This window comes from Pongo pygmaeus, chromosome X, assembly GCF_028885625.2.
Source record: "Pongo pygmaeus isolate AG05252 chromosome X, NHGRI_mPonPyg2-v2.0_pri, whole genome shotgun sequence".
NCBI classification, from domain to species: Eukaryota; Metazoa; Chordata; class Mammalia; order Primates; family Hominidae; genus Pongo; species Pongo pygmaeus.
This window is the reverse complement of record NC_072396.2, coordinates 17,062,133-17,089,307: the sequence shown is the minus strand read 5'-3', so window position 1 is coordinate 17,089,307 and position 27,175 is coordinate 17,062,133. Positions and strand designations below refer to the sequence as shown.

Sequence of the window (27,175 nt, the reverse complement as noted above, 5' to 3'; positions counted from 1 at the left end):
CTCCTGGGTTCAAGCAGTTCTCTGCCTCAGCCTCCCGAGTGGCTGGGATTACAGGTGCCCGCCACCATGCCCGGCTAATTTTTCTGTATTTTTAGTAGAGATGGGGTTTTACCATCTTGGCCAGGCTGGTCTTGAACTCCTGACCTCGTGATCCACCCGCCTCAGCCTCCCAGAGTGCTGGGATTACAGGCGTGAGCCACCGCGCCGAGCCATTTTGGTTTTTAAATACCAAAAATTTGAAATGAACTAGGGCTCCTGGAAGTAATGGTTGATTCCAGGACTGGGGCAGGAAAAGTACAAGATGAACCTGGAACATATTGCTGTATTTAAAGCAAGGAACAGCTGAAAATGAATGGGGTATGAGTTTTCCAAGGTCAAAGAAGCCAGCTTGAAAGGGCTCCCACTGGCCTTATTTTGGACAATTTGAACATCAAAAAGAACAATGACAGTATTAGATTATAACACATTTCATTTTCTGAAATTCCATGAGTCCATAATAATACTAAGAAAATATAAAAGCAAAGAAAAAAGAAAAGCCAATTAAAAATGTAGACATCATCTCTGATGTAATAATAGATTCAAATAAAGATCATCAGTGGATGCTAAAGCCACTGGGTGAAATTTGTAAGAAACAGAATATTCATATGTTTTCAGAATAGCACCATAAATTCTTTATTAATTACAGAAGTTTGTATTTTGAACGTAACACTTCATATGCATTTTTCCAAGTTGCATGAAGTTCATTTTTAATGGCTGCACACTTCACCATTCACTCAACACACTCCCTATGTTAAAGCTTATTCTATCCCAGCCGCTGTGCAGGGTGCTTGAATAAGTGCTTAAATAAGAACATGTTCCCTGACCTGGGGACTCATCAGGTAGTATAACTGTTCTCTAAATTTTGGGAGGTGACAGACTTCCGAGATTGTGATCAAAGCTGTGGGCCTACTTCCTGGAAAACTGCCCAAACGTACCACTTTGTAGTTTCCTTACATTCATACCCGCAATGCTACCCCCGTGCCCTGCATCCATAGACTTTCTTCTAGGGGTCTTCAGCTACAGACCTTCCCATCCAGGAAAGGGCACAGACCTGCAAGCGCACAGTCCCAGCAGTGTGGGAAATGCTGGCATTAGAGCTTGTTCTCTCTTTTGTGGTTGTACCCAGGGAATGCTCCTAGGTTGCCAGGATTAACTAACATTAAGATTAATATCTTCCTACAAGTGGTACCATCACCCACACAGTGTGACCTGGCTGGACTCCCCTGGGGAAGCTCAGATTCCTCCTCCCTCATCGCCATTGCTCATAGTCAGCAGGTGCTGGCAATTCCTGTTGTTGGAATTCACTCCATCTTTTGTCTATTTTCTGCCATGCTGCAAGGGAGTGTGGCCCGGAGTCAGGACTCTAGCTGAGTCAACTGAGTTCAAACTGGCTCTTTTACTTCCCAGCTGGCTGTGACCTTGCTCTTCTGTGCATCACTTTCTTTATAAAAAGGGGATGGTAATAGTCCCCACTTGACATGGCAGAAATGAAGATTAAGTTTCACACTAAATGTAAAGCACTGAGCGTAGTGCCTGGTCTATGGTAGGAACTTAAATGGGAATTATTATGATGATGCTATTATTATTACTTTTCCTTTAGTTCCAGTATCTATCTCTTGCCTACTGCAAAGCCTCCTACTTGGTCTCTCTGCCTCCAGCTTGCTTCCTCCCAATCCATCTTCTGCTGTTGGAATGATCTCCCCACATTATTTTGGAACTTAAAACTCCCCGATGGCTTCCCTTGGTTTATAGGATAAAATGCACACAAATCCATATGGAATAGCTTGCAGTTCCCTGAACTCCCCAGAGGGTTTTGCCTGTTGCGTCTTGATACACATTCCTGACCTGCTTAGTGAGAGGGGAATAGGGATCTATATCCTATTAGAATGGTTGTTCACGGAATCGTTAGGTGAGCAAGGTGAATCGGAGGTGACAAGGTGGCGAATCGGAGGTGAATTATTAGGTGAATTGCAGGTGAGAGTGGCTCCTCCATTGTTCACAGAGGGTGCATTTCACTCTCCCAGGCATGCTTCTCTTACGTTGGGTGGCTCTGCTGTCTCTTGGACTTGGAGAGTAAGGTACTCTTTTCCCTTGCACAAATCTGACATTCTGTTTCCAGCACTGTTTGAAACTTGGAATCACTTTGCTTTTTGACTTTGAGTTGCATGGTTGATGTTGCCAGGGGCCATTCTTGCACCATGTGGTGCAAAAATATTTTATTTCTGTGGGGACAGTATTGACAAGTAGGGTAGATGCTATGGATTTTGCTTCTGCGTCTGCTGCTTATTGAGTAATTTTGTCCAAGTCACTACTCCTAAACCTCCTGATTCTCCTCCTTAGGGCCGCTGTGAGGGACAGTTGAGGTGGTGCTTTATAAACTCAACTGCTATCAAAATGCCACTTTCCCGGCTTTGTTACACTTCAAACAAAAGTGAGCTGAAATTAACAAAAGATTCTATTTTGCTTTCTTTTGAACAGTTGTTTTAAACATTTTAAAAAACTGTTCACCCCTGTGATTGTTTGACTTCAACTCCATACCTTGAGATAATTTTTAGGGTAAATTATTGTTAATGAACCACATTTGAGTACACCTTCCCTTGGGGCGGGATAAATGTTGGTTAAAAGGTGCTCCTTTTAACCAGATCATGGTGCACTGCAGTGTGGATGGTGTGGTGCCAGACACGAATGGAATTAATAGTACCACAGACTACCGTGTGCTTTTACCACCCTGCCTGGGTGGTATTCTACTGAAGTTTACTATGAAATATAAAACTTATTCAAAGCAGACTAAGTTTTTGTTCCATTGCTCTTATATGTTATGGCTTCCAGGGGCCCTTTGTGAAGGAAATAAGTATAGTAGTAATACTGCTTTGGGGAAAACTGTGTGCATGACAACCTGTTTTTAAAACATGCTGTTTCACAAGAAACGGATTTTAATATAAAGTATTGTAAGGAACTCATGCATGCTGGGAATCCTAACTATGCCATTAAAATCTTTAAATCCCAACCACCTCTTTCTGTTAATGGAGAAGAAATGGTTTAACAGCTGCCTTGGGGTAGCGTAAAGGTGGGCTATATGAGGCATTGCTATACCCTTTTCCCTAGCACCTTGGAATATCTGTTTTCTTATGTTGGGAATTTATTGGGAACCAGAAGTCCTTGACAAGCAAACTTCACTATGACAAACCTTTCGTTTGTCAAGAGCCACATGTTGGCTGGGCACAGTGGGTCTGTAATCCCAGCACTTTGGGAAGCTGAGGCGGGCGGATCACTTGAGGTCAGGAGTTCAAGACCAGCCTGGCCAACATGGCGAAACCCTGTCTCTACTAAAAATACAAAAATTAGCTGGGCATGGTGGTGCATTCCTGTAATCCCAGCTACTTGGGTGGCTGAGGCACGAGAATCACTTGAACCTGGGAGGCAGAGGTTGCAGTGAGCCAAGGTCACACCACTGTGCTCTAGCCTCCGTGTCAGAGTGAGACTCTGTCTTAAAAGAAAAAAAAAAGCGGGGGGCGGGGGGGCTGGGTGCGGTGGCTCACGCCTGTAATTCCAGCGCTTTGGGAGGCCGAGGTGGGCGGATCACCTGAGTTTGGGAGTTTGAGACCAGCCTGACCAACATGGAGAAACCCTGTCTCTACTAAAAATACAAAATTAGCTGGGCGTGGTGGCGCATGCCTGTAATCCCAGCTACTCGGGAGGCTGAGGCAGGAGAATCGCTTGAACCCAGGAGGTGAAGATTGTGGTGAGCTGAGATTGCGCCATTGCACTCCAGCCTGGGCAACAAGAGCAAAACTCTGTCTCAAAAAAAAAAAAAAGAAAAAGAAAAGAACTACATGTTGACCATTGTGGTAAAGTCTTGTCAGTATAGTGATTCCTCTGTGTTGCTGCTAGTGATTTTGGTTTTGTCTTGCAAAAAATGGTACCATAAAATACTTTTTAAAAAGAGAGTTTTCATGATTTGGGAGGCACATGCATGCATAAGTGATATTTGCTGTGATTTTCATTAATGGTAGATAGACCTTTAAAAAAAACTTTTGGCGAGGCGTGGTGGCTCACACCTGTAATCCCAGTACTTTGAGAGGCTGAGGTGGGAGTATTGCTTCAGTCCAGGAGTTTTAGGCCAGCCTGGGCAACATAGTGAGACCCCATTCCTACAAAAAATAAAAATAAAAGGTTAGCTGGGCATGGTGGCATGTGCCTGTAGTCCCAGCTACTCGGGAGGCTGAGGTGGGAGGATCGCTTGAGCCCAGAGGTGGAGGCTGCAGTAAGCTGTGATCGTGCCACTGCACTCCAGCCTGGGTGACAGAGCAAGACCCTGTCTCAAAAAAAATTTTTTTTAAGGAAATGACAAGGACCATTGCATGGTGACTGTAGTTTGCTTTTTAAAAATCATTATTCATTTGTTTTTAAATCAGTACTATCCAATATAACTTTCTACACTGATAGAAATGTTCTATAATCTGCACTATCATATATGGTAGGCACTAGGCACACATGGCTACTGAGCACTTGCAGTGTGACAGGTGCAAGTGAGGAATGGAATTTTAAATTTTATTTCGTTTTAACTGATTTAAATTTAGATAGCCACTGTGGCTTGTGGCTACCATATTGGACAGTGCAGTTTAAAAATTTTCCCCTCTTCTTGGGAGGCCGAAGCGGGCAGATCACTTGAGGTCAGGAGTTTGAGACCAGCCTGGCCAACATGGAGACCCCGTCTCTACTAAAAATATAAAAAATTAGCTGGGCGTGGTGATGGGTGTCTGTAATCCTAGTTACTCAGGAGGCTGAGACAGGAGAATTGCTTGAACCTGGGAGGCGGAGGTTGCAGTGAGCCCAAATCATGCCACTGCACTCCAGCCTGGGTGACAGAGTGAGACACTATCTTAAATAAATTAATTAATTAAAAATTTCCTCTCTTCAAATGTAACAAGACACATTGGGACATGTCTGTATTTTATGCCACTTCATAAAATTTAACATGCAAGACTCTAATATATGATAATTCTTCCCTGTGAGAAACGTGTGTGTGTGTGTGTTTGTGTGTATAAAAGATTGCTTAAAAAGATAGGTTAGTCCTAAGATAGAGCTGGATATCTTGAATTAAATGAAAATATACCCAGATACATCTAGCTTATGACTTAAGTTTGTTCTGTGTGAAACAGAAATGAACCCGGCATAGAGTAGCGCTCACCGCACATATGCAGCACAGAGTGCACTCACATTTTATTGCATGTGCAAGAGCCACTGTTGGTCTGCATTCAGATGACCCACATTTTATTTCTAGCAGTTGTTTTTTATTGGCAGATGAATGTCCTAAAATCAGCAAGTTCAGCAGTAACGTATATTTTGATAATTCTGTTCTTGAGTGTCATGGTTTATTTTATTGTCCTACCCCCAGTCTCTGAACATATATGAAAGACAATTAGTGAACCCAGTCATTAACCTTGGAGATGAATAAATTCAAGCTGAACTTCATTTTGTTAAACTCAGCCTGTGCCATTTGGATGTGTTGGCAGAGCTTAGGGCAGACAGCCATCAGATAGGAAATGAGAGCTGTTAGATTAGAAACAGGCCTGCCCAAGTCCACTTGCTAATGTTGGTAGGAAATTATACTTGGCATAGGAAACAATTCTGAAAATCATACACTTAGCAGTTTTTATTGGTTCTTTATGTTTCCATGACTTTTTGAGGAGATACCAAGTTATGAATATATAACCCCTATCAATAGCAACATCTTATATTTTTATATAGTTTTCAGAGCAAGTTTATACAGTTTCTTTTGACTCTCAAAACATTTTGGTGAGTTTGGAGGTATTATTGCCACTTTTTCTAGACTCAGAAGTCAATGACTTGTCCAAAGGTATGTGGCTCATAAATAGTATAACCAGGAGTGTGGGGGGAAGATATGAGCCCACTGTATTCTTCCCCAGGCTTAGAGATGGGGAAGGAAGTGGGTGTAAAATCTGGCACCCAAGGAAATGAAGTTCCCTCAGTCCTTTGGCCCTTGTCACTTGCGTTAGGGGACATGCCCTAGTGGGTCCTGCTGCCCTACCTACGGCACAGCTTAAACCCCACCCTGTGCCCTGAGCTAGTATAATGGGGATTCTGGCTTCACGTTGAAGGATCTATGTGCCAAGTAAGTCACTTGAACGTCCTTGACCTTCATGTCATCTCAGATAGGGAGTTGAGTGCAACTTCCAAATCCCCTTTCTTGGCTAATTCTATGACACAAAATGTTGCATAGAACCAGGAAGGATTCTCCATTTGAGCAGGGAGAGTGCATGGATAGGATGTATCAGCTTTTTTGGCTGTTTTTTTTTTCCCCAAATATTCTTCAGTTATTCCTACGTACCAGTAGAAGGGATTTCTCTGAACTAAAGTCTAAGTAGGAGATATCTTTCTACTTGATTGGTTTTAAGGATGTGTTGTTTTATATGTTTATCTAACATATGTTGTCTTTTCTGCCAATTCTGAATCTTCTATCTCCTCTCCTTATTCTAGTGCTCCCCCCGCCCCCGCCACCACCTACGCTGTTTTTGTTCAAAAGTCAGAGAAGGAAGTGAGCATGCAAATCAGGAAACAGATTGTCTTTTTGCCTATACAGATTTGTCTGTGATTTTGTTTATTTATTAATATTCACTTAGTATGTTTAGAGTAAAATCTTTCTTTTCTAGTCTATCAGCATAGGGTTTCTCCAATTGTTTCGTTTCCTCAAAAAAAAAAAAAAAAAAAAGTAGAATTTCACCTGTTAGGGAATTCAGACTTTTTTTTTTTTTTTTTTTTTGAGACAGAGTCTTGCTGTGTCGCCCAGGCTGGAGTGCAGTGGTGCGATCTCGGCTCATTGCAAGCTCCGCCTCCCGGGTTCACGCCATTCTCCTGCCTCAGCCTCCCGAGTAGCTGGGACTACAGGTGCCCACCACCACACCCGGCTAATTTTTTGTATTTTTAGTAGAGTTGGGGTTTCACCGTGTTAGCCAGGATGGTCTCGATCTCCTGACCTCGTGAGCTGCCCACCTTGGCCTCCCAAAGTGCTGGGATTACAGGCGTGAGCCACTGCACCCGGCCGGGAATTCAGACTTTTATTGCTATAAATCAGCAAAAGTTTGGCCAAGGCTGGGGATGGGTCGGGCATGAAACATTTGCTTGTAATATCATCTCCATAGATCAGTACAACTCTAGCGGAGTGGATCAGTGTGCTGATTTATTTGGAACTGAGTAAGAGGAACCACAAACAGAGCCCACAGCTCAGAGTGAAAGTTGAGTTGCAGAGCTATCTCATCGGGAAGGGGTATTTCTAAGGCAACCCAACCTGGTGATATTTGTCAATAATTGGTCCTATTTTGAATACTATCTGTGACTCAAGGTAATCAGGGCATTCCATATATTTCTAATTTTGAAATTTGCATAATTGTGAAAATTATTTCTCCAACTCTTGGACCTGTGAGAATGTTGGAAGGGAAAACTTTCATGCTGCTGACCTAAAATCATAATGAAAACATGATCTGAAGGAGATAACATTTCAAGGCAAGTGTAGAGAGTGCATTAACATTTTTTATGTCACTGCAGGGTGTTTTCTGGGTCTTGAGCCAATATGCATGTCTTAGTCCTCATGACCACCAAGTTCAAGCTCCTGTGCAATTTGCTGATCGTAGATGACTAGTTCCTCTGTAATGAGGAGGCGCTGTGATTCTCAAGCATGGAGGCCAGCACAGATCTGGATCTAGGGAGGTGCTGTGGTCCTTAAAACACAGAGCCAAAAGCCAAACTGCAGCTGAAAAGAATTATAGCATTTGGCTAATGTAATCAGGGATACGCAGCTGTGTTCACTGTTCTCTAGTCTCTTTCATGTTGCTAGAGGGGAGAAAAGATAGTTTTTCCTCTACCCATCATAGGTTCATGGCCAAGGCCCTGATAACAAAAAAAAAACCAGATTAACAAGCAAAAAGCATACAGTTGGGCACAGCAGCAGGTGCCTATAATCCCAGTTACTTGGAAGTCTGAGGTAGGAGGATCCCTTGAGGCCAGGAGTTGGAGACTAGCCTGGGCAACAGTGAGGCACCACCTCCCCACAGTCACACACACACACACTCCGGCACCATTTCTAAAAAAGTAAAAAGAGAAAAGCATACAAATTTATTTAATGTAAGTATTATGAGAACCTTCATAAGGAAATGAAGACTCAAAGAAACAGGTAAACTCTGGTCTTTCTAAAACAGACCTGATAAAGACTAGAGAGTCATGGAGAGTTATAATAGAGCAAAAAGAGTGTGATCTCATGGTAATATAGTAGGGGAACTTAGCAAGGCCTCTTTATTCAGATTCTTCACTGGGATCCAGTGTCTTCAGAGATAAGGATACTCATTTCCTCTGGGTATGGGGGTTGGGGGTACCTCTCACCTGAGGGCCTTTTGACCTGCTTGGAGAAGGTCAGAAAATCCTTCCTGGGTGTTATGACCTGCTTCAGTGGGGGAAGGTCAGAGGAAGGTCAGAGAGAACTTCTTGCACATGCTGTCTCAAATTCCTTCCACTTCATGCAATGTGTATGTGGGGGCTGTTATGGTTAGAGTCATAATAGTCTAGGTCAGGGGTTGACAGACTTTTTCTGTAAGGTTAGAGAGTAAATATGTTAGGCTTATGAGCCATATGCAATATGCCAAGATGCCATATTTTGGGGTAGTGTGTCCTGAACTCCCTCATTGCCAAAGGAAACAGTTGTCATCAGAAGAATGAAGAATGAAAAAAACAAACTGAAGATCCAGGTAATATCGTATGCTATGTTATTACATTGAAGAACAAATTGACATCAGTAGGAGTAGGACTAAGTGATGCTCAACCTCAGATGGACTGAGGTTTAGGCCCTAGTATGACAAGAGTAGATTCACAGAAAATAAATGGGTCCATCAACTCAGGCTTTCATTTTAAATCAGTTTGTTAATATAACACCTCAGTAGAAAGCAAGCAATAGTTAAGGTGGCAGGAAGGCAATCTACTTTCAAGGCTTTTATTAAAATTTAGAAATGATCAGTGGTCTTCAGAAGATTATAAATTTCAGTCTAAACTGAAATGCGTTTTAAAATTTTCTGAATAAGTAACTTCCAGTTTACGATGAAAATAAGTGATCAGTTTCTCTGACCAAAGAAAGAGGCCATTGCATGTGATTGGACTGACCTCTTCCTGTGGTGACTAGAAAGTGCTAAAAGAATATTCTTTAGTATTTCTCTCATACTAACGGGTTAATATGGAATGTGTTTGAAATTGCAAATTGAATAATTGTCCAGGTTTTTTTTTTATACCTTGCTAAATTAGTTCCTCTTTTAATCTAGTGATAGATACAGTGATGCCAGTGATGACAGCTTTTCAGAGCCAAGGATAGCTGAGTTGGAAATAAGCTGAAACGAATACATGACTGGGAATAATGGGGACTGCCTGTGAGGGTAAGATGGAATCTTCGAGGATTGTTCATTTCTCTCATGGACAAGCTGTCATCTTGGTATAGAGGGGGGTATTATAGGACTTGCCTCACAGGATCTTGCCCCTTTGAGATACTCCCATTTGACTGGCACAGTTAGCAGGACAGGCATGACAGCCCATGACAGAGTTAGTGTTTGGGGAAAATAGAATGCACCTTGGGCCAGGAAAAAAAATATATAAGTACACCTATAAATGTATATGTGGGGGCTGTTGTGGTTAGAGTCATAATAGTCTAGGCCAGGGGTTGACAGACTTTTTCTGTAAGGTCAGAGAGTAAATATCTTAGGCTTATGAGCCATGCAGTTCCTGCGGCAACTACTCAATTCTGCTATTGTAGCAGGAAAGCAACCATAGACAATATGTAAGTGAACAGGCATGGCTGTGTTCCAATAAAATTTTATTTACAAAAACAGTCTAGGCCACTCATAGAAGAGCAGATTTCCTTGGATTTGTATAAAATAAAATAAAATAAAATAAAATAAAATATAAAATAATAAAATATAAAATAAATAAAATAAAATAAAATAAAATAGTATTTGATTTCTTTGTAGGGAGATGCAAGAGACAGGCTTAGTGTCCAAGGGCAGCTTATTTTTCCATTGCTCTATTATGCACTATTAGAGAGAATACCAGCCTGGATAGCTTCAGTAAATTTATGCTCAGTGGCAGATAGTGCCTGGATTGCCCTAGGCATTATGGCAGGCCTTGACTTGTATAAGCTGTTCTTTAGCAGAGACAGCAGCTTTTGGAAGACTTGTAAAGAGTTCATTGCTTTCCTGTGAGATCTCTTCATGTTCATCAGGGAAGATGCAAAGCTGTGTCTATTTAGTTTTGCCTCAAACATGGAGACCTTTTGGAGCAAGCCAAAATGGTGCAAATGTTAGCTGGAAATATTGAAAGACTTGTATTATTCAGTTCCTGGTGTTGCTAATATTTATATTCTTTTCCTTTAAGCCTCTGAAATAATTGAAGGCAAGATGAAGCAACTATCTGAAGAAATCACTACACTCTTAGAGAATCCCTCTGTTCTCCAGCAAACATGGGATGTAAAGCCTCGCAGGGAATCTGATAATACATACTTTTGTCAACTAGAACCAGAGGGATAGTTTTCTTTTCCCTCCAGAGGCAGCCTTTGGTACTTAAAATATCTGTAGCTGATTAAATTTTTCCCAACAACCTCACTGGGGAGAAAGTGTGTTCATGTTTTGTCCAGCGGATCAGGATGTTAGGATGACGAGCAAGAGTCCAGGTCACTGTGCCTTTGCTGTGTTGTATGGAAAGGATGGCAGGGAACATGCTGTAAGTAATTTTGAGTAAGAAAATGAGTCACTGTGTTACCTGGAACTCAGCCACAGATTTGTGTGTGGTCCAAGATCATTTCAGTTTCTCACCCTGTTTATTTCCTGGTAAAAGTAAAATTGAATAGGTCCAAGACTTGGGGGTGGCAAGTAAGCTTTGCCTCAGGCACAAAATTTAAGGGGGCTCCAAAAAACTCAGGAATCAAGATCAGTAATACAGTTTGAGTATCCCTTATGTGAAATGCTTGGGGCTGGAAGTGTTTTGAATTTCAGATTTTGGAATATTTGCATATACATGAGATATCTTGGGGATGAGACTCAAGACTAAACATGAAATTCATTTATGCTTCATATACACCTTATATACATAGCCTAAAGGTAATTTGATACAATATTTTAAATAATTTTGTGCATGAAACAAAGTTTCGACTGCATTTTGACTGTGATTTCTGACATGAGATCAGTTATGGAATTTTCCACTTCTAGCGTCATGTTGGCATTCAGAAATTTTGAAATTTTGGAGCATTTTGGATTTTCAGATTAGGGATGCTCAACCTGTATATATATTTTTTAATCGACGTGAAATTCACGTAACATAGAATTAACCATTTTGAAGTGAACAATTTGGTTGCATTCACTGATGTTGAGTAACCACCACCTTTAACTATTTCCAAAACATTTTCATCACTCCAAAATAAATGCCTGTACACACTAGCAGTCACTGCCTATCTTCCCCTCCACCTGTCCGCTGGCAACCACTGATCTCCTTTTTATTTCTGTGGCTTTTTCTATTCTGGATATTTCATATAAGTGGAATTATACAATATATGTGGTCTTTTGTGTCTGGCTTCTTCTGAGACAGTAGGAAGGGGGCTTGGCTTTGGCTCACCCCCACTAGAGCATTTTTTCATGCATTCCCACTGATCACAAAACCCATACTACTACCTCATTGACACCATACCTGCTAACCTCAAGGCTTTAGTCATACAAAGAAAATGGCCTTTCTATATTGTTCTTCTGTGCTCTCATAATGCTTAACCATGTCTTTTACTTAAACAATTCCAGGAACTGGCCTTAGGAGATCCAAATAGGGAACCAAGATTGCAGAGTGTCCCATCTTGGGAGGGAATGCTGAATAATTAATTGATTTACAGCCTTGTTGCTGCTGGCCAGACCACCAGGTGGCCCATTACTCGAGATGATCATCACAACCAGATGATGCTAACCTGTATCCTCTACCTTTCGCGTGCTTTGTCTGGGAAAAGTCTTTTGGCCCCATGTCAATTTCTATTGCATTGAGAGCCCAAGAGCCCCTGGTCAGTCAGGCTTCCATTTAGCATGATGTTTGCAAGGTTTACCCATGTTGTAGCATGTGTCAGAACTTCATTCCTTTCTATGGCTGAATAAAATTCCATTGTATGAATATACCACAATTTGTTTCCACCTTTTGGTTATTGTGAATAATACTATGAACAATCACATACAAATGTTTGCTGGAGTGCCTGTTTTTAATTCTTTTGGGGTGTATGCCTAGGAGTGGAATTGCTGTGTCATATGTAATTCTCTTTAACTTCTGAAGAAGGATCAGTCATATTTTAATGTAATATTATTTTAAAAAATCAAAATTAGGCCAGGTGCGGTGGCTCACACCTGTAATCCCAGCACTTTAGGAGGCCAAGACGGGCGGATCATGAAGTCGGGAATTCGAGACCAGCCTGTCCAACATGGTGAAACCCTGTCTCTACCTAAAATACAAAAATTAGCCGGGCATGGTGGCCTGTGCCTGTAATCCCAGCTACTCGGGAGGCTGAGACAGGAGAATTGCCTGAGCCTGGGAGGTGGAGGTTGCAGTGAGCCGAGATCACACCATTGCACTCCAGCCTGAGTGACAAGAGCAAGACTCCATCTCAAAAAAAAAAAAAAAAAAAAAAAATCAAAATGAAATAATTCACATTTGAACACAATATCAAATTTTCAAATAAAGACAGGATCCAGCTCTGCGCCTCCTTCACCTCCCCGAGTCCTTGCCCCATTCTCTGACATTCTTATCTAGTATGTTTTCTACTTTTTTCTGTTGAATGTGCTTGAGATGACTTAGTTGTTGCCTACATTTAAGCTTTCTAATACTAATTTAAATATTTTAATTGTTCAGTTAATTTTTTTGTGGTGGTTTTGCTCCCCCCCAGCTTTTTTTTAATGCCATAAGGTATTATGGCCTTATTTTGTAAGATGCCACAGAAAATTCATCTACCAAGCACATACAAAAATGAAATGAGTAATTCTGGTAAACAAAAAAATTAAAGAGCTTTAGGGCCCTGCTTGTGAAAATTACAGCTTGAAGATGACAAGAGGCTCCAAATGAAAAGCCCGCACGCACGGTAGGTTAAAAGCTGGAATAGGCCTCATAGAGAGGGGGTTGGAAGCTCAGAGGCAACACTTTTAACATCACAAAGGGGTAGTCTGGCTTAAATAGAAGTTTTCAATTTTAATGATTGTGATTTCTAAAGTCACTTGTAACAGAGTGCTTTCCTGTGGGCTAATGATGCATGTAAACAGGACCAGAAAGACAAGCACTTAAGAAACAATAAACCATCCTGTCCCCTTGAACTTGGAATGTAGGGCAGCACAGAAGGACAGTAGCATGGCTGCTTAGCATACAGGTACTGGAACAAGAGTGAGACATGAGCACATAGAAAGTTACTATAAATCATTACTCAACAAATGTTTCTTGAGCCAGGCATGGTGATAGGGGTCCCAGTCCAGACCCCAAAAGAGGGTTCTTGGATCTTGCGCAAGAAAGAATTTGGGGCAAATCCATAGAATAAAGTTTATTAGAGAAGTAAAAGAGACAAGAGAATGGCTACTCCATAGACACAGCAGCGGCACGAGCTGCCGACTGGGTATACTTATGGTTATTTCTTGATCATATGCTAAATAAAGGGTAGATCATTCATGAGTTTTCTGGAAAAGGGGTGGGGAATTCCTGGAACTGAGTGTTCCTCCCCTTTTTAGACTATATAGGGTAACTTCTGAACACTGCCATGGCATTTGTAAGCTGTCATGGTGTTAGTGGAAATTTCTTTAAGCATGCTAATGCATTATAATTTGAGTATAATGAGCAGTGAGGATGACTAGAGGTCACTTTTCTCACCATCTTGGTTTTGGCTGGCTTCTATACCACATCTTGTTTTATGGTCAGAGTTTTTATGACCTGTATCTTGTGATACCAGTCCTGCCAACCTCCTATCTCATCCTGTGACTAAGAATGCCTAACCTCCTGGGAATGCAGCCCAGTAGGTCTCAGCTTCATTTTACCCAGCCCCTATTCAAGATGGAGTCACTCTGGTTCAAATGCCTCTCACAATGTCAGGTGCCGGGGGTGCAGTGGGGAGTAACCTCAGATAGAATAGAAAAGGAACTCAGTTCCTTTTTCACATTTTTTTTTCTTCTTTTCTTGTCTCACTGATCACAAGACCCACACCACTGCCTTGCTGACAATTGGTTTTAGATAAGGCTTCAGGCTTACAAAGAAAATAGCCATTCTTCTGTGCGCTCATAATGTTTAATCATGCCTTTTACTTAAAAGAATTCCAGGAACTGGCCTTAGGAAATCTAAACATCAAACCGAGGTTTCAGAATGTCCCATCATGGGAAGGGAAGGAACCCTGAACAATTGATTTTCAGCCTTGTTACTGCTGGCCAGACCCCCAGGTGGCCCATTACTCAAGATAACCATCACAACTAGACATGCTAACCAGCATCCCCTACCCGTCACGTGCTTTGCCTAGGCCAGCCTGCATACCCTACCCATGATACCAATTCCTGTGTTTGCCTAATAAAAAAAATCCCTACCACCTTTTCAGGGAGTCAGCTTGAGGGTCCTTGTACCTCTGGTGTCTCCCCTGCACTCGAGCACAAGCCCCAAGATAAAAGCCTTTTCTGGAAATCTGCTTGTCCTCATGTTAATTTTTATTACATTATGGGCCCAAGAGCCTGTCATCTGTAACAAACCTGCCTTCAGACCTGACCATCTCTTGGGGGAAGGCAGGCTTTAAACAAATCTATAGGGAAATAAGTATTTAATTATATTAATAATTGTGATATGTTTAGAGGCTATGACACTATCAAAGAACAAGGACAAGGGGGCTTGAGAGTATAAAATGGGGTCCTATCAGAAACTAGAGAGCCAAGGACAGCCTCCTCAACAAAGCAGGTAAATATTTTACCTGGTTTTGTGTGTGGTCACACAGTGCAAAGACAATGAGCCAAGAGCTCCGAGACCCAGTGGGGATGTGCTTTTCCTGACTGACAGGACAGTTGGGTGAGTGGTGGCACTGTTTCAATGGTATCTTCATCTGCTTGATATCAGCCTATAAATGTCAATGAAGTGAAAGTGTAGGCTAAGTGACAATTAAGAATGGAGTTAGGGCTGGGCATGGTAGCTCATGACTATAATCCCAACATTTTGGGAGGCTCAGGCGGGAGGATCGCTTCAGCCCAGGAATTGAAGACTGGCTTGGGCAATATAGTGAGACCCTGTCTCCATGAAAAATAAAAAAAAATTAGCTGGGCATGGTGGTGCATGCCTATACTTCCAGCTACTCGAGAGGCTAAGGTGGGAGGATCACTTGAGCCTGGGAGGTCAAGGCTGAGGTGAGCTGTGATGGCGCCACTGCACCCCAGCCTGGGAGACAGAGTGAGGCCGTCTCAAAAAAAAAAAAAAAAAAAAAGCTAGATAGCTTATGGAGAAAACAAACAAAACAAGAATGGGTTTCTTCCAATCTAATTGTCACTTTTGTTGCTGTATTTCTTTCTTGAACTTTCTATTTTGTTAAAATAAGTACTATTTACATACACATCTGTACTCTGTTAAAGTCAGTGCCAGGCATTGGCCCTCACCACCATTTCTCCTACAGCTAAGGTTCTGCAACCCAAAGGTGCCATAGAAAATCAGGTAAGATACTTAGAAATGGGTAGGGGAGGGCCAGGTGTGGTGGCTCACGCCTGTAGTCTCAGCACTTTGGGAGGCCAAGGCGGGCGGATCACAAGGTCAGGAGTTCAAGACCAGCCTGGCCAACATGGTGAAACCCTGTCTCTACTAAAAATACAAAAAAATTAGCCGGGTGTGGTGGCACGTGCCTGTAGTCCCAGCTAGTCGGGAGGCTGAGGCAGGATAATTGCTTAAACTGGGAGGCAGAGGTTGCAGTGAGCCAAGACCATGCCATTGCACTCGAGCCTGGTCAACAGACTGAGACTCTGTCTCAAAAAAAAAAAAAAAAAAGTGTAGGGGAGGAAAAATATTTTTTTATCTACCCATTCTAAGTTCATGGCTGGGGCCCTATAACAGAAGACAGATTAATGAGAGAAAAGTGTACAAATTTTTTAAAGTTTTATGTGACACATGAACCTTCATAAGAAAATGAAGACCTGAAGAAACAGTTAAAGCTGAGTGTTTTTTATAGTAGGTTTGGTGAAGAGTGGAGATTGTGAATCCCGAAAATCTGAGACACGTCTCAGTTAATTTAGAAAGCTTATTTTGCCAAGATTGAGGACGTGCACCCATAATATGGCCTCAGGAGATCCTGATGACATGTGCCTAAGGTGGTCAGAGCACAGCTTGGTTTTATACATTTTAGGAAGACATGAGACATCAATCAATATGTGTTAAGATGTACATTGGTTCAGTCCGGAAAGGTGGGACAACTCGAGGCAAAGGCGTGTGAACCCAGATAATTTGAGATAGGTCCCAGTTAATTTAGAAAGTTTATTTTGCCAGGGTAGAGGATGTGCTCATGACATGTGCCCAAGGTGGTAGGGGCACAGTTTAGTTTTATACATTTTAGGGAGACATGAGACATCAATCAATATATGTAAGAAGTACATTGGTTTGGTCTGGAAAGGTGGGACAGCTTGAAGCAAAGGCAGGAAGACTCAAAGCAGGGACTGGGCTTCCAGGTCACAGATAGGTGAGAGATGAAACATTGCATTCTTTTGAGTTTCTGCTTAGCCTTTCCAAAGGAGGCAATCAGATAGCATCTATCTCAGTGAGCAGAGGGGTGACTGTGAATAGAATGAGAGGATGGTTGGCCCTAAGCAGTTCCCAGTTTGACTCTTCCCTTTAGCTTAGTGATTTGGGGGCCCCAAGATTTATTTTCCTTTCACAGGCGGGACAACTCAAAGTGGGGAGGGGGCTTCCAGGTCATAGGTAGATAAGAGACAAATGGTTGCATTCTTTTGAGTTTCTGGTTAGCTTCTCCAAATGAGGCAGTCAGATATGCATTTATCTCAGTGAGCAGAGAGGTGACTTTGAATAGAATGGGAGGCAGGTTGGCCCTAAGCAGTTCCCAGCTTGACTTTTCCCTTTAGCTTAGTGATGTTGGGGCCCCAAGATTTATTTTCCATTCATATTTTCCCCCTTTTTAAAAATCTTTTGGAGAAAGCATTTTAGGAGAAAATGAGTCTCTGGTCTCAGGTTTCACTTGATCTCTCATGGCTAGGATGGTTTATTCCTAGACGGGTAGGTCCCCAGTTATTAGGAAAGTTCATTTTTAGCAGGTTGTGAAGTCTCATGTCCTATGAAGAGAAAATGGGGGAGGAAGGGATAAAAACAACAAACAGAAGAACAATCCTGGAAAATCGATATAGGCCACATCACTCTGAAGTTTATATATCAGTAGGCAGGGATGAAAGTGCCTTATGTATGTAAGCAGGTTGCTGTTATTTTCTTCTAAAGTTTAAGTTGTCTGGCTTCAGTTCGCAGGGTTTACAAAAGCACAGCTTAGTTTTCAGTAACTCCAAATTAGGAAAAATGGAGGAAAAAAGAAGGAAAAAACTTGAAAACATTATTTTGAAGACTTGTAGCCAAGAAAAATTAGAATTCAGTCCAAACTGTAAAAAATAATAACAATTGAAAAACATTAGGCAAGGCTAGAGTCTAACAACAGGTGTACTATAGTTTCTGAAACATAATTTTTCTCTCTGCGGTTTCCCATTTCCACTAAAGAGAAATCATGGTAGGACCGATTTGCTTTGTTATACTTGGCATGATTATTTCTATAAAGTGCAGCAAGAATAATTATTTTTTTACATAGGCTTTTAAATTGGCTTTGATGGAAATTTATTCCATAGAAGGAATCTCGGATAAGACTTTTTAAAAGCCAAGCTCAGCCATGGATTTGTACCATCAAATACGTATGAGTTGGGTGAATTCCTCTCCTCTTGAGGTTCCAATATAAACTTGGGGTTCCTGGGCCTGTCAGAAAGTGACATGCTTCACTTACCACAGGTCAGGAACCCTATACAGGGACTGTGTAGACTAGGTATGAGGCCAGTATTTCCAAGGGGCTTTTATTGGCTCCATAAGTCAAGTTTGGTTTTTTAAAGGAAAGCACACCATTCCAGTCAAAGCCTTGGCAAAATAACCAGTTTCTCCAATTGTGTCTGAAAACAGATTCTTATTGCACTTATGCAAATAACTGTGTTGCCATAAATTAAGAATATTCACAAATAGTTTCCAAATTCTGGAGAAATCAGGTAGAGAGAAACAAATATATTTTAAATTTTGTTCATAGGAGTATACTAAATTGTTAAAAGCTGTCAATAGCACAAAAGAAAAGTTTCCTGACTCTGAAAAAACAAAACAAAGGATCAGCAACATTTTAAGCAAAAAGTCAAAAAGATTACCTCAGTCTTGTATTAGTTCTGTTCATGCAGTTAATTCCTGTTCTGCCTGATGTTCATGAACATTTAACTTCTCCATGAGTCCTAAAAGTTTTTTCTATTCTGATGTCACAATCTCCAAAGTTATCAGAAACTTGTACTCAAGAGCACCTGTTAGAGTTTTATAAGATGATTATAAAACCACCTTCTAAAGAGGACCAAAACAAGACAATAATTGTCTATGGATGACAAAAAGTTTAAGGGCAGCCATAGTCAAGGACACAATTGACAAGGAAATTCGTTACCTCTGCGGCACACAATAACTTAACATAACAGTTATAATTATTACTGATAATGTACACTAAGCATATTAGAATTATAGTCCCATATATCCATATTTATACAAATACAGCCCAAAAACACCCAAACACCAGTTCATATTTGACAATGTTTTCTGTATAATTTTTACACCAAATAAGCCAAATTATGTTATTTTTGGACTTTAGGGAACCTAATATCTTAAAGGATTAATTAGGTCAGAAAAAGACATAATTTATAATTTGATTTTGGAAAGTTTGTCAAATATCAAAGGTTTAAAACACTTGATGTCACAGGTCATTGTAAAATAAGTCATTCCTTTGACCAAAGTGATAACTCAAGGACTTCAAAAAAAGGAGAAAACCTTCATTCTTTGATAGGAGACTTAATTTTCCAAACAATAAGCCCTAATAGAAACATCATAAAGCCAATCTGTTTTTCAAAATTTTATAAACAATGTATAAAATTTTTAATCTTGACCATAAGATATGACTTCCATAAGACTTTTATAACCTTTATAACCTTTATTAAGCAGTCGGTTAATGCTTCAAGAAAACCTTGTTAATTTGACATAGGGGCACATATGCTGGTCTTGCATCAGTGTGTCTTTGACATTAATGATTAATTTATAGAGGAACTGAACTTATTTTATCTCTCAAAATCGGCCCTTACAATCTCACATGTCCATGTCTTCTGCGATAGTCCCTGGGCCTTGAGGAGTTGAATAGCTTTAATTTCTGGCCCTGTGTCTCAGGAATGCAGGTTATTTTGATTGACATCTTCTACCACGCCTGAGGATGAAGCTATAATTGCTGTCAGTGTTTAAGATTTAGCAGGACTTGGTATCCTTTTTAGACCCAGGAGTCAAAGCCCTGTAACTCAATGTCACAAATACTTTAAGAAGCACATACATCTTTCTAGATATACAGATGTAATAACCTTAATTTAAAAAAAGTTTAATCTCAGTTTTTTCCCTAAGCAAACCAAAACTTAATTGTCAGGTCTCTGAGCCCAAGCCTGCACGTATACATTCAGATGGCCTGAAGTAACTGAAGAATCACAAAAGAAGTGAAAATGGCCAATTCCTGCCTTAACTGATGACATTATCTTGTGAAATTCCTTCTCCTGGCTCAGAAGCTCCCCCACTGAGCACCTTGTGACCCCTGCCCCTGCCCACCAGAGAGCAACCCCCTTTGACTGTAATTTTCCACTACCTACCCAAATCCTATAAAACGGCCCCACCCCTATCTCCCTTGGCTGACTCTTTTCGGACTCAGCCCATCTGCACCCAGGTGATTAAAAAGCTTTATTGTTCACACAAAGCCTGTTTGGTGGTCTCTTCACACGGACGTGTATGACAATAATAATGGCATAGGAATTGTTTCAATAAAATGTAAAGTCTGTTAGGCCAGTTACCAAAAGGCAAAAGAAAAGGTCTGCACTGCACAGAATATTATGTTGGAAGAAAACATTTCCTTTAGACCTTTAAGAAAAATTGTTAGCAGTAGTCCACAACAAACAGAACTTAAGGAAAAAACTTTTATGAGCTGAAAATGAGTTGAAGGAGAGCTTTACTGTTTTGCACCTTAAAAGGGGAGAGAAAACAGAAAATGGTGAGATGCAATAAAGTTGAACTTTATTGCTTCTAACCTCCAAGCTGTCCTTGTTTATTCCTGGGCATAGGCCGAACTAACTTAGGGAGGAACTTAGTTTATAGTTTAGCTTTGAAACAAAGACAATAACAATCCCTTCCCAAGACAAACCTTACTTGCCTGTGGACTAGATTGCCTAAAGCCACACAATTAGAAGTCATGGTAATCTTACTAAATCTAAGATGTAGCTATTTTTATTTAAACCAATATCAATGTCTTATTTATTAAAGTTTACACAAGCAAAAATTATTCTGTTTTAGGCTGGGTTTATAGTTTTGTAACCCTTATGCCAAATTTTGGTAACTTATAGTATTTGGCAGGGATAAGTATGAAATTGCTTGATTAATAAATGCAAACGAAAATGTATGCTGGCAATTCTTAAGACATTTCTACTATTACTTTACCAATAATTTTAAAGCTAGCTTATTTATTAAAGATTTTACTTAAGTTACATAAACTTGAAAAAGCATTTGACTAGTGTTTTCTTTTTTCCTTATAAAGCATTTGATTCAAGCGCTTTATTTTTTTAAGCCAATTAATTAGAGCTCTTTAATTATCTTCAGTAAACACTGTGTATGCAACACGAATACATGGACGTATTAGGTATGCTGATAGAAATAGATGTTACAGATTCATAAAAACCTTTTTTTCCCCATCTTAGACTTTCAAATTCTTGATAACCTGTTTTATTACCCTAGGCAGTTGTCAGCTAAATAGCTTTAAATTTGCATATTAAAGAAAACAACTCAGGTGAAAATCAAAAAGCAAAATTTACATCCTAAGGTATGGAGAGAGAAAGTCTGGTGTGCTAGAGGGAAATTAAAATGGATTTAATTGCTAATTAAACATAAAATTATAGAAATTATAAAGGCCTTTCAAATACACACACACACACAAAGATCCTGTAGCTTTTACTTCAGAACTTTAACCATGAGAACTTTAGCCATGAGATAAATACAAATTCACGGGCTTGCAAAAAAAACCTGTTTGATCCAAACAGTGGTTTTCATCTTAATAGAAAAATAACAGCAGATTTAAAGTAGGCAGAAAAGAAAAATAGAGAAAAAGAGAACTTAGGAACTCTATAGTTTGCAGGTCAACCTTAGGGCTCTTTTTCCTTAATGTAAATGAGCACAAAAACTATATTACTTCTATTTTACATAAACTCTGCCAAGTAGAGGTGCCATAAAACCTAAGGAGTGCTCGAAAGGGGGTCATTCTCTTTGTTTTCTCCTCAATTTTAGATTGTCTCCCACATTTTTTTTTCTTAAAAGGAAGAACTGAGCTGTGGCCTAGGGGTTTTGTGTGGTGGATCAATGCGTGCTGCTTGTGGGCAGGACTCCACAGTGTGTCACCACTGAGTTGCTTCCACCCTCTTACATGTCTCAGTTTCTCTCTCCAGAGGTCTGTGACCTTGGAGAGGGCTCAAAATGCCTGGTGATCAACTCTTATGTGTGTTTCCTGGATGAGCCTTTTTTAAAAATTAATTTTTGTTGGGGATTTCCCTGTGGGGCTACTGCCACTGGGGTTAACCCCCCAGACACTCCCATGAAGCCCCTGGTCACCCGGGGCACGTTTTGGCTGGGAGAAACAAATGTCCTTTCTTTTTGGAGCTGAGAAAACTCAGTCTTTCACTTACCTATGAAAACAATAGCTCAGTTCCTCACGCAAATGAGCACAGACAAGCTGAATTGAGATTAATTTTGGGAGAAAAAGCAATAGAGAAGACCCCTTAGAATGCATGCCTGAACTAGAATTAAGATCCTTAACAAGTTCCCAGGAGAGAAAAAAAAAACAACGTGCTCAGCCACCCCTACTTTGTAGCTCTTGTCCGCCGTTACACACACCAAGGTCAAATCTTCTCACGGTACATGGTAATCCCTGGTACCTCCAAAGCCAAAGAGGTCAGGTCAGGCAATACAGGAAAACAGAGCTTTCATCCTAAGAAGAATCTGTCCATGACTCTTGAAACTCCACAAAGAAAACAGAACACCCCCTACAAAGAGGTAAGTGGCACCTTTGTTCTGAATTCTTTAAAGGAGTTCAAGTCATTAGAAGCCTCCTCTAGAAGGGAAGGAGGTGTAGGGTGGAAGAAAAGTAAATGAAAGAACTTTTTTTTTTAAGACAGGAAGCAAACACAGAAACCAAGGGCATCGTTTTTTGTTTTTGTTGTTGTTTTCTTTTTTTTCCTCTTTTGCAGCTGCAAGGAATTTGGGCCAAATTAGAGAGGCTTTGTTACCCACAATTTGGAATTCTCACTCGGATTTGACCAAGTCAGGTAGAGTTGGTCAAATCTGATGGGAGAAAGACCGGAATAAACAACAATAACAAAAAACCCCCAACATGATCACTGAGCGCTCTAACGGTAAAGAGAAATTAAGACCAGCTGGTAGTTAAACTTTAACCAAGACAAAACTCCAATTCAGCTACTTACCTAGGGATGGGTCTCAGGCTGAAGACTGCTTTCTACCATCCTAGAAGCAGGAAAAAAACCCTCAAACTCATCTTCCTTGCTGGGAGTGAGCTCAAACTCTATAAAGTAGTTACCTGCCTTCCACTGTCATGGAAACAGGAAATCCTACCTTCCTTGTTGGAAGCAAGGAAAACTCCAAAAAAAAAAAAAAAAAAAAAAAGGAGTTGTATAGCAAAGTAAACTTTTGATCTCAAGCAAATTTTGGGGATTCTGTGGAGGGGGTGCTTCCAGACCTCAGCAAATTGTCCTATTGGTTTGAGCCATAAAGTTAGCTCAGGCTGGTACCAAGCACTGACAGGAGATTTGCCTAAGGTCAGGGGCATCTCCACATATAATCCCTTCGTGGTTGCCAAAATATGAACCCCCAAAGTCTGAGACAGGTCTCAGTTAATTTAGAAAGTTTATCTTGCCAAAGTTGAGGACATGTGCCCATGACACAGCCTCAGGAGGTCCTGACAACATGTGCCTAAGGTGGTAGGGGCACAGCTTGGTTTTATACATTTTAGGGAGACATGAGACATCAGTCAACATGTGTCCAGAATTGGTGGGTTCTTGGTCTCACTGACTTTAAGAATGAAGCCACGGACCCTCGCGGTGAGTGTTACAGCTCTTAAGGTGGCGCGTCTGGAGTTTGTTCCTTCTGACGTTCGGATGTGTTCGGAGTTTCTTCCTTCTGGTGGGGTCGTGGTTTTGCTGGCTCAGGAGTGAAGCTGCAGACCTTCGTGGTGAGTGCTACAGCTCATAAAGGCAGTGTGGGCCCAAAGAGTGAGCAGCAGCAGGATTTATTGCAAAGAGCAAAAGAACAAAACTTCCACAACGCGGAAGGGGACCTGAAGGGGTTGCCACTGCTGGCTTGGGCAGCCTGCTTTTTATTTGCTTATCTGGCCCCACCCACATCCTGCTGATTGGTAGAGCAGAGTGGTCTGTTTTGACAGGGCGCTGATTGGTGCATTTACAATCCCTGAGCTAGACACAAAGGTTCTCCAGGCCCCACCAGATTAGCTAGATACAGAGTGTGGACACAAACCAGATTAGCTAGATACAGAGTGTGGACACAAAGGTTCTCCAAGGCCCCACCAGAGTAGCTAGATACAGAGTGTCGATTGGTGCATTCACAAACCCTGAGCTAGACACAGGGTGCTGATTGGTGTGTTTACAAACCTTGAGCTAGATACAGAGTGCGATTGATGTATTTACAATCCCTGAGCTAGACATGAAGGTTCTCCAAGGCCCCACCAGAGTAGCTAGATACAGAGTGTCCATTGGTGCATTCACAAACCCTGAGCTAGACACAGGGTGCTGATTGGTGCATTTACAATCCCTTAGCTAGACATAAAGGTTCTGCACCTCCCCAGCAGTCCCAGGAGCCCAACTGGCTTCACCCAGTGGATCCTCCAGTGGGGCTGCAGGTGGAGCTGCCTGCCAGTCCCGCGCCGTGCACCCGCACTCCTCAGCCCTTGGGTGGTCGATGGTACTGGGCGCCGTGGAGCAGGGGGCGGCACTCGTCGGGGAGGCTCGGGCCGCACAGGAGCCCACGGAGGCGGGGGAGGCTCAGGCATGGTGAACTGCAGGTCCCGAGCCCTGCCCCGCGGGAAGGCAGCTAAGGCCTGGCGAGAAATCGAGCGCAGCGCCAGTGGGCCGGCACTGCTGGGGGACCCAGTACACCCTCCGCAGCCGCCGGCCCGGGTGCTAAGCCCCTCATTGCCCTGGGCGGCAGGGCCGGCCGGCTGCTCCGAGTGCCGGCCCGCAAAGCTCACGCCCACCCGGAACTCCAGCGGGCCCGCAAGCGCCACGCGCAGCCCCAGTTCCCGCTCGCGCCTCTCCCTCCACACCTCCCTGCAAGCTGAGGGAGCCGGCTCCGGCCTTGGCCAGCCCAGAAAGGGGCTCCCACAGTGCAGTGGTGGGCTGAAGGGCTCCTCAAGTGCCGCCAAAGTGGGAGCCCAGGCAGAGGAGGCGCCGAGAGCGAGCGAGGACTGTGAGGACTACCAGCACGCTGTCACCTCTCAAACATATGTAAAATGAGCATTGGTTCAATCTGGAAAGGCAGGACAACTGGAAATGGAGAGGAGGCTTCCAGGTCACAGGTAGGTGAGAAACAAATGGTTGCATTCTTTTAAGTTTCTGATTAGCCTTTCCAAAGGAGGCAATCAGATATGCATTTATCTCAATGAGCAGAGGGATGACTTTGAATATAACAGAAGTCAGGTTGGCTCTAAGCAGTTCCCAGCTTGACTTTTCCCGTTAGCTTAGTGATTTTGAGGCACCAAGATTTATTTTCCTGTCACAAGATTAATGGAGAAATATGATAGGGCAAAGAGTATGATCTGGGGTAATGAACTGGGGGAACTTAGCAAGGCTTGTTCATTCACATTCTTCTCTGTGTCCCTGTGTCTTCAGAGATAAGAATGCTCCTTTGCTCCAGCTCTAGGGACGACACCTCTCACCTAGGGTCTTATGACCTCCGTCAGAGGAGAAGGGCAGGGAAAGCTCAGAGAGACCTTCCTGCTATTGTGGTTTCCTCAAATTTCTTCAGCTTCAAATACTTGATACGCTAAAGTGACATATTTTGGGGTAGTGTGTCCTGAGCCCCATCACAAGCAGCTTTTTTAAAAAAATAATTTCAACTTTTAGTTTAGATTTGGGGGTATATGTGCGGGTTTGTTACTTGGGTATATTCCATGATGCTGAGATTTGGGGTACAAATGATCCCATCACCCAGGCAGTGAGCATAGTACCCAATTGGTAGTTTTTCTGTGCTTTCTCCCACACTCTCTCCCCAGTCTAATGGTCCCCAGTATCTATTGTTCCCATCTATTTTCATGTGTACTCAATACAAGTAGCTTCTGTTCTTTGAGACTGATGTCCCTGAATATCACTAAAAGATGATGGCAAATTCCATGGACGTCATTCAGTTTCATTGCTCCTGAGTGAGGCCCACTTTCCATCCCTGTGGCTGTCAGTATTACCTGCTTCCTCTGAGACAAATAACAGTGAAAAGCTGGGGAATCCAGTTGATACCATTTGATCATAGAGCTCATTTTTAAGCTTGAGTGTTGTCTTAAACTTTCATCTTTTTCTTTGACACGGAATTGTTTTGAAGATAGATGTATTGCTTCAATTGTTTTCTCTGAGGGAGACTATGCTTTTAGTCAATATGCTGGGAGAATTCTGTAGAGTAAGATAAAAGCCTGGAACCTGGAAGTTGGAGCCAGCATCCCAGGAAACTAAAGTTTTCCAGGCTGAATCATCCTCTCAAGGGGATTCTCTGAACTAGAGAAACCTCGTCACATGCCACAGACCAGGATGATGAGACTACTTGTTATGATAATCACTTCTGTAGAGAATTTAATGGTAAGAGATTGATATTTGGATAATTTATATGATCTACATTTCTGGAATAGCAATTTTTGAGTTGATTTGCACAATTGTTTCAATGTCTTCAGAGGTAAGAAGATGCAAAAGTAATTTTCAACCCAGAATGTGACTTCTTTGTTGCCATCATTGATTCATACCAAGATTTCTGATAGGACGAGATTTTTCTTTCGTGGCTTTTGAAACATCTTTGCTTTTCTGAGGGACTATCACAGACCCTATGGTTTTATCTCATAAACTAGATGTTTTTCTCCTGTTCCCCCATTATCTTTCCTTTTTTCCAAACTTCCTAAGCATAATTCTTTTATAATTCTTTTTTTTTCTTTTTTTTTTTTGAGATGGAGTCTTGCTCTGTCGCCTAGGCTGGAGTGCAGTGGTGTGATCTTGGCTCACTGCAACCTCCGCCTCCCGGGTTCAAGAATTTCTCCTGCCTCAGCTTTCCAAGTAGCTGGGATTACAGGCATGCACCTTCATGCCTAGTTAATTTTTTCTATTTTTAGTAGTGATGGGGTTTCACTGTGTTGGCCAGGATGGTCTTGAACTCCTGGCCTCAAGTTATCCACCCACCTCAGCCTCCCAAAGTGCTGGGATTACCGGCATGAGGCACTGTGCCCAGCCCTAAGCATAATTCTTTACTTGAATTAAAAGATTTATTTTAACCTGTTTAAGAATGAAAAAGTAAAGAGCATAATTACAAATTCTGTATCGTACAAAGGAGGCGTTATTTAAAGATGTGACTTCCCCCATCTCCTACCCCAAACAGGCTCAAGCCTGCCTATTTTTGTAAATAAAGTTTTATTGGAACACAGCCACACCCATTCCTTTATGTCTATGGCTGCTTTCATGCTACAGAAGGAGAGTAATTGACACAGAGATTCACAAAGCCTAAAACT

At 41.7% G+C, this 27,175-nt stretch overlaps 1 protein-coding gene across 6 annotated transcripts in view; it reads left to right on the top strand.

The window, feature by feature from the left end:
* The window catches only part of CTPS2 (CTP synthase 2), a 122,124-nt gene extending 109,883 nt beyond the window's left edge, over positions 1 to 12,241 (top strand). For all 6 annotated transcript variants that reach the window (XM_054472120.2, XM_054472119.2, XM_054472122.2 and 3 more), the window contains exons 18-19: positions 9,363 to 9,473; positions 10,465 to 12,241. In XM_054472120.2, coding sequence (XP_054328095.1) covers positions 9,363 to 9,432 — 70 coding nt within the window. In that variant the 3' untranslated portion in view covers positions 9,433 to 9,473; positions 10,465 to 12,241. The remainder of the gene's footprint in view (positions 1 to 9,362; positions 9,474 to 10,464) is intronic.
* Positions 12,242 to 27,175: the final 14,934 nt, after the last annotated feature.